An 8,246-nucleotide genomic window follows, 5' to 3' on the forward strand; every position below is an offset into this window, starting at 1 on the left:
CTGCCCCTCCCCGCCGTCACCTGCCTCGGACTTCAGGGTGGCTTCTTATTTTTCTTCTGGATAAAGAAAACTGAGCTAAAACTACCTCGTTGGACGGGAGCAGTTGGCTTTTAATGCTGAAGGAAATGGCTCTGTGTGCATCTGTGATTAAATGCTCCTGATGTATTTATTAGGTGCTGTACAGATAGCGCTTAGTGGCTTTTAACGTTTTCTTGACGCAAATAGCTTTCCAATTGCTGCCAACCACAGCTGGTGTGCCACCCTTGCGATGTTGAATTCGGCTCCTGTTGTAATGGATCAACCGGAGGTGCCACATCCGGAGGTGCCACATCCGGAGCTGCCAGCTTTAGCTCTGGCAGGCAGGAAAAGCTTCTGCTGTATCTTTACGTGAGCAGAATTGGGTTGTGGGTGCGCATGGATAGGTATTTTCTGCTCCTGAGGCACCAGGCAACTGCGCAGTGCTTTAAACGCGGAGGCTGAACCAGGTCCTTCTCCCAGAGCACCCGCTCTTCTCTGCCTGGGACTGATACCCATTTGCGGAGTCAATCTGCAGGCTGATCCAATTCCTCTGTTGTAAGCCTACCTGTTGCAAGAAGCTTTCTTGTTCAGCCCTGGTGTGCCGGGTTGCTAGACCCGCGGTGTATTTTCCGAGACCTTGGAGTGGTTTTGACCTTTAAGATGTCTTTGGCGCTAAGAGCATCCTGGCTGGGAACCTGATTAAATAAGCTACCTCCCAGCGTTTGCCTTCTGATGTTACAAAACTCAAAGGCGTTACGCTGCAGACAACGGCATTAGTGTTTGGTTTGTTACAACAGCACCTCCTATGACCATGCTCTGGAAAAAATTTCCACACGTCCCTGACGTCACAGCCATTTGCTTTTACGCTGCCTGGATACCAAAGAGTGCTTTTAACTCCTGGAGCACCATGTTACCTAGCTCTGCCCTCCAGTCCTGGCTACCTTCCCTGCCTCTGGTGCACGTGAGGAAGATGAGAGGATGGAGCACTTTTCCTGCTGCCCTTCAGCCTCGCATTGCTGACTGTCCCTCCTGTTCGCCTCTCTTTCATAGACTTGAAAAGAAAATGACCCGAACTGCCTGCCTTCATCAGGAGGCTTCTCCAGTGATGGAGCTGGGGAGCGAGGAGGGATACTTGCACTACTGCTTCCTCCGCTTTCCTTCTAGCTTGTCACTTCAAGTCCTTCAAAGAAACAGCCTCTTTTTTTGTTTGCAATTAGACAAGGACAGTCTGAGATGAAGCAGGCTCAAGTACTCTTTGGCCTCTCTGCTGGCCTGCTTGTTCCTGCAGCCTGATTAGCATATAGTTGCTTGGCATGAGCTGGCTTATCCTTCCCGTAGGCGGCCTGGTGATGCCTAGTACGGCATGTTACTGTGCAGTTAATCGGTTGAGATAATCCTTGTAAACTGGTAACTGATATCCAGAGTCTGAGCCATGCTGCGTCTCCAGGCTCTTCTCCCTCACCCCCCCCGCCCCCTCGATTATTCTAGGCATCTCCCTTTAGACCAAACCTAAATTTAATCTTTCATTATTATGTAATTCACTTTTTAATTGGTATGTGCAGTGCTGGAGTACCTTTGTAGACATACAAGGCTGATAAGCATGCGGTACTGAGTACCTTTCTACATTTCAGATTAAGAGCTAATTTGGGCCCCAATTCTGCTCCCATTGTATTCAGTGGAGGTGGTAGTCTGAATTGCTGGGGAAGATCAGGCTTTACAATTCTTTGTAAAACTGGATGAAACATTTATGGTAGGCTCTCCTGGAAATAGCTTTGTGGACTGCGTCCTTCAGAGCAGACCTGTGATACAGTGTCTCGCCATTGGGCACTTGGTTCTGAAAGTCTGTCACCTGCAATAGTGTGCAGTGGTAGTGCTGGGTCAGCCAAGGAATCCTTTAAAATACGGAAAAGGTGGTTTAATCTTCATGTTTTACAATCCCAAATCTTATTTCATGCATTTCTGGGTTTTTAGGGACTCATGCTTCCAGCCCCCTAAACAGCTGGAGTTAATTTGTGTTTTCCGTCTGGACCAGGGTATAGTCTCACCGTTAAATACATACCTCTGCAACAGGGCTTGCTGACTGAATTCAGCGTGCTGGGCTCTTCCTTGTGCGTGGCAAAAGTTGGAAGTGTTGTCCTGCAATGTGACTGCTTTGAGGGCTTGATTTGATTCCTCTTTCTGCTTGTTTTCTCTTGCAGTTAAGATCCTCCTCTTCTATGTCATCTTCTACGGTTGCCTGGCAGGTATATTCATTGGGACCATCCAAGTGATGTTGCTCACTGTCAGCGAATTTGAGCCTAAATACCAAGATCGAGTGGCACCTCCAGGTAACTAAATAGGAGACCTGTGTTTGACTTGGTGCAAGCTGTTCTGGGGAGGCGGGTTGGTTACTCACCTAAAGAAGGAGGATGAAATAGGCATGCCACTGCTGCAACACATATTTGTAGGGGGTGGGTATGTTCTCAGCCTTTCGTGTTAACAGTACTGGGGCTTGAAGGCAATCCTGCTAGAACTAAAGGTTGCATCACATGAAATGTGCCTCCTGTCTGAGAGGAGTGTGAACCTGCATTGCTCTTCTATCTACACTTCCCCTAAACTGGAGCGACGAGGTGAGGCTAGAGATGTGGGAATGAGCTGTATGAAGAAGCTGGGTTCAGTTTTTCTTTCTTTGTAGTCACTCTGTTCCTGTGGGTAAGTGAAGGACAAGGGCAAAGAGTTAGCTTTATCTGCGAAACTGGGGTGCACAAGGAGAACAGGGACAGTACCAGTTCTGGGTGGGCTTACTGCATTGCGTTAGCCAACACTGAACTGTGCTGTGTGAGTGATCTCGAGGAGATGATAGCATTTATGAACGAGCATTTCAATTCAGTGTGTTGTGGAAGGTTCAAGGTGGGTCTTGTAGTTGCTGATCTTTCATAAACGAAATAAGTCTCTGCTCAAAATGAAACCAATCACTTGAGCAGTGTCTGTGGCCAGTCTGCCTTGGGTTAGGGGCAAATGGAGTAACCAGCCCTTGCTGCAGGTTCCTCTGCTTTGCCTGACCAGGCTCTGCTGCACCGATGCCCGCCGCAGCCAGCAGCAGCTCGGAGCCACGGGGAGGGGCATAGGAGTGAGGGGGAGCTGCGCAACTGCTGCTTTCCCACATTACAAATGACCTTGAGGCTGCTTGGCACTGCTGATGGTAACGATCTGTCTCCAGTTGCTCTGTAAAACAGTTCAGAAGCTTTTAATAACAGTGGTATTTAAGTGACAATTGTGAGGCTGATGGCTTGTAGCTACAGAAGTTGGCTCTGGTGTCACACTGTGTCTTACAGCCCCGCCGTCTGCAGTGCTATGCTGTGATCATTCCCTGCTCTAACAACACAGGGGACATTTCCGTCACTGAACAGTGTTATGCACCATCCAAAAAACGAACTTTTTCAGATAATTGCTTTTCCACCATTGTTTTTCAAAGACAATGATAGAGACTGGAACTGCTGCTTTGGTGTGTGGCATTTGTTAAGGTACCCCAGCGTGGCTGGGGTAAATGCTCTCGTAAGCACCGAGAATGGTCATTTCCATCTCTGCAGTGGACTCTGACATTTGCAGGAAAGATTAAACTGTCACTGATATTGCCTAGAGCCATTAGCTGCATCTGAAAAGCCAACGTGGCTAATAGTGGAGCAGTTGTTTTAATAATGTGGTTTTTCCCGGCTGAAGCCCAGTGGTCTCACCAGACATGAAATAATTAGCAAAGAAGCCCATGGATCTTGGGTCACATCCAGAGAGACCTGCTGTTTAGCCTGGTGTCACATAATTACTCATTCTAGGTAAACCATTCACTTTCTTTGTAATAGCAGTTCACGATTCCAATTTCAAAGCAACTCTGTGGTAAAATTTCTGTGCAAGGTTTCATCTTGCAGAAGATTTTAGTTCACCTCTTAATTGCATACTGGACTAGTTTTTCTGGGGGCCTATTCTATTTTTAACTTAAAAAAAAAGAAGAAGAAAAAAACAACTGAATTTCGAGATGCTCTTGTAGTGTGTACTACAGAAATCAAAATGGAGGAAGAATGAAAAGTTTGTCAGGGATCTTTATAATGAGCTTTCAGGACATGTACTGAAATCAAGGGCAACAAAATCCAGCTCCTTGAATATATGACAGTAGGCAGCCCAGTCAACAAAAGTGTTGAACCAAGCTGTCACGGCACATGCATACAACTTGGAGATGATTGCTGGTTAACAGCACAGGGTCCTTTGCAGGACATCGCGTGACAGCTTTTCCTGCAGATGCAGAGAAGCTGGGGCGTGACGGAGGTTGGCTCTTAACATCGAGTCCGTTCCTCCTCCTGCAGCACATCAGCCGTTAAGACCACAGTGAGTCAAAAATAGCCTTTGAACGTTGGCTTTCAGAGAGAGTGACGCTGTAGCGAGTTGCTGCACTGCCGTGTTGGGGAGCTCAGCGGTTCCTGTGTTTGCCTGCTGTGCAGGGCTCTGCCCGGCCCCACGAGCACGACTCTACTTCTGACAACGTGCACGCATGTGGGAGCCTTCGCTCTCGTGTTGCCCAAACATCAAATTTGTTGCGGTCTGGGACCCCCGCAGACTGTGAACTACATAAAATATGGTGCTGTGCAGTTCTAATTCCTGGCTCTTGTGGGAAGACTTGCAAGCCAAATAAGCTTGATAGAGCCTGGACTTTTCTAGGAAGCTGGAAACCCAGTTTTATTCTTGTTACAGTGCTCTGTCCTTGGGTAAGGTACTGTTGTGTCAGGCCACAAGGAAAGGGGAGACTATACTTCCCTCCAGGCTTTGTGGGATAAAATGCTGTAGAGGCTGCTATAATATCATTCTTGTTCTGAAATACAACTGATTTCATAACGGCAACAGAACCTACAGGATGTTTTATTGAGTTATTGACATGGGTAAAACATTGAAAGCCATAAATGCTATTTTTATAGCCAAGTGTCATTAATATGCTAACTGGTTTCTGCACTGAACACAACAGGAATGTTATATAGGGCTTCAGGGCGAGCGAGTTTTGTACTGTCCCATGATACCCTTTCCCCCCAACCCCTCCCCTATTTTGAAGTGGGGGAGGGGTTGGCATATTTCACCTTCTTGTCCAGCCTCGCCCATTGCGACAGCCCCAGTTCCACGTGTGCTGCGGGCTCGGACTCTGCTTCAGGCACAGAGGACTTACCTTGCTCATAGGGAAGGATGAGGTTGTTGCCTTTTAAACAGTGTACCAAGTGTTTCAAAACCAAAAAATGATCTTCTCCCCTTCCTTATCCCAATAAAAATCAGACTGTGAATCCTGCCATCTTGTGGTGTGCCTCCCGTGATATGCAGCGTCGCACCCCATGGCTGGGGAGAGAGGAAAGTGCTCAGGGCTGCCTGCGGCTCTTTTGAAGGGGTAGCTGGGAGGAAGGATCCCTGCTTATGCCAGGGGGTTTCAGGTGTCCCTGCTTCAAGCACTGCCTGGCCACAATGTGCCTGGGCAGGGAGCGTGTCATGGAAAAGGCTGTTCCGGCGTGTGATCCTCACTTAGCTTGATCAGCTTGGAGAGCAGTGGAGAGGTGGCAGGGGGGCCCCTGGGAGCGGGTGCTGCCTCCTGTGAAGTTCCACTTTTCTGCTTCTGTCTCTTGTTGTCTCAGCACTGATACTGGAGAAAAAAGCCCTGAATCCTGAGCTTCTGGGATGTTACCTGCCAAGCAGATTTTGCTGCATTTGTAGAAAACTTGCACCTGCTTTTTGCACTTTGGGGATGAGGTAGAGGGTGGCTGGAAGCTTGGAACGACATCACTTGGTATGGGGGCTTTTAAAGTCTACGCTCATTTAGTGAGTGGGGGGAGAAATAAGAATCATGCAGTGATCACACAATTCATCATCTTTGTCATGCCAGGAATGTTCAGACTCATTCTGAACCAAGATGACATGGTGCTTGAAAATGAGCATTGCATGGTGAAGCAAGAGTGGTTAGTATGGACTTACACAACCATTCCTAGTAACAAGACTGACTTCTCACTTCTAGTTTCTTCCTCTTCACCTTCAGGACACTGTTTTTCCTGGAGTCTTGCTTTAACAGCTTAGGATTCTAAAGTCTACATGGAAAATCCATTTTTAAATAAATTTGAATAAATACGACTTTTATCTACAACTGTAATTGAAAAAAAAATAATCAATGACTCTTGACTTTTGGTATCTTTGTACATCCACAGAGTTAGAAAGCCTGAACAGAAGGTGGTGTCTGTAAGTCAAAGCATCACTCATCGTTTACATGAACGGTGTCAGCCAAATGGCAATAGGATTCATATTTCCTAGCAATGCACTCTACTTACAGAAATAGGTGAAAATACTGACAAACTACTTTAGAAAAAGGTATTTGATTGATTCTTCTATGTGTGAAGAACAGTGTCACCTCACGTGACACCGCTGTGCATCTCTGGTGATAGTATGAGATACAGAACTGTGGCAAACAGGTTATGGTTGAAAGATGGGGTGAGGATTGTCTGGACCCCAGCTATGAAAGCACTTGAGGCTTTGTTTCTTCTCCCCCATAGAACATGCTAAGGAGTGACTTCATGTGCATGAAGCCCCCAAGAGGCTTCTCATGTCTGTAATTTATTGGAGCCATGAACTACCTTAGGTGTCCAGCCAACTTGTGGTGGGTTGCGCTGGAATGGCTCAGCTTTGTAACTCTTTTTTCTTGTCCCTGCTTGCCTCAGTTCCAAAATGGGGATCAGAGAATGTTTCAGAAAGGTTATGGAAGTGTTCTATAGAGGTTATCACCTCTCATTGTACCCTATCAACACATTTATTTTTTTTCTTAAATGAGATTGTTTAAGAAGGACTCGGTGACAGTGCTGCTCTGATACCGGTACTGAAGCTTTTATTTTGGTTACGGCATGTACATTTGGAGAACAAAGAAGGAAATGACACATCTGTGCTTAGGGCTTTGTGTCTGGTCAGTTGGAGGCATGCGGCAATGCAGTTTGTGGTGGAAGTTAGTAATACATTTTTAATCAGGATAAAGATATTTTTCAAAACAAGTCTTTCATCCTCATACAGTTTTACTTCCTTGCTTTCCTAAGTGGAAAGACTGATCTCTGCTTAGCTCTTGTCCTGAACAAAGACAGCACCTGCTGCACCAAATCTTGGGCTGGGCCAGCTGGGTTCATCAAATACCTGTAAATGCCTGTACTGAGGCTGAAAGCAGCCTGGCTATGGCCACAGGCGCAGTCTCCCTGGCAGGAGTGGTGCTCTCTTGTGCTGGCTGCTGGGACGGCCACAGGGAGGTGCCGCCTGGGCCTCGGTGCTGTTCTGCAAAGATTTGCAAAACGGGGATGCTTCGGGGTGGGAGTCTGTTCTCCCAACCAAGCCTCTGGTCTCGGGGTCAGAGGATTGGCTTCGGGCCAGACATGCCTGTGGCCAGGCTCTCCTAACCAGAGCACAGGGATACTGTACTGGGTGGCTTTTGTACCCCACGGGGTGTATCTGCTGACCTTGCCTTTCCCCTTGGCATGCTTGCATGGGACGAGACAAAAAAGCAGAGGGGGAAGAGTTCCTTCATTTTAGAGGTCCTGAGCAAAACTATTAGGTTGACTGCCTGAGCGAAGCTTTACAAATCTGGCCAAGCCTTCTTGAATTTTTATATTTATACACTTGAGTGACCCACCTGTAACTTGAACTCTGGAAAAGGCAGACTCAGGAGAGGAACTGAGGCCTGGCCTGCCTTTGCTGCAATTCCAGAGAGCCACCGTGAGTGACTGTGAGCCCATTGCTTCCCAGCTGAGTGGTAACATGAGGAGGGTTTGGCGGGATGAGATTGAGGTCCCTTACTAAAATTGAACCCAGTTTGTTTATTTTATATATATTTATTTATAACTGTTTGTGAAGCAAGAAAGCAAGTGGCTGCTTGAAATGGGACTGAAAGCCACTGACTTTGGAGGCTAAGATGTAATTGTGCTAGGGGAGTAGTAAGTAGCTTCTAAACTTGCAACACCCAACCCGGTCAGTTTGTACCAGAGGGAGTTTTGAGCAGTTAAAGCTCCTTCCTGGAATAAAACTGGAAACCCCCAAGCTACTCGCTGGGTGTCTTGCTATCTTTGGTGACTAGGAGCTGCACTGAGGGGAACAAAGCTAATCTTTGTCCTAGGTTACAAATTCCAACTTGGTGGGCAGTGGGGTAGGAGGAGGGTGGTGGGGAGTGGCTTTGGGAGGGAAAAAGCAGAAGAAACGCAGTGGGT

The 8,246-nt window shown here is 47.2% G+C and overlaps 1 protein-coding gene across 1 annotated transcript in view; it reads left to right on the top strand.

Annotated features, from left to right (window-relative positions):
- Window positions 1-2,216: 2,216 nt before the first annotated feature.
- ATP1B1 (ATPase, Na+/K+ transporting, beta 1 polypeptide) overlaps window positions 2,217-8,246 on the top strand; it is a gene marked incomplete at its 5' end in the record, with an annotated part of 12,686 nt that continues 6,656 nt past the window's right edge. Inside the window, one exon of the mRNA XM_009866730.1 lies at window positions 2,217-2,345. Within this exon, the coding sequence (XP_009865032.1) occupies window positions 2,217-2,345 (129 nt within the window). The remainder of the gene's footprint in view (window positions 2,346-8,246) is intronic.

This window comes from Apaloderma vittatum, unplaced genomic scaffold (assembly GCF_000703405.1).
Source record: "Apaloderma vittatum isolate BGI_N311 unplaced genomic scaffold, ASM70340v1 scaffold18993, whole genome shotgun sequence".
In the NCBI taxonomy this organism is placed as follows: Eukaryota; Metazoa; Chordata; class Aves; order Trogoniformes; family Trogonidae; genus Apaloderma; species Apaloderma vittatum.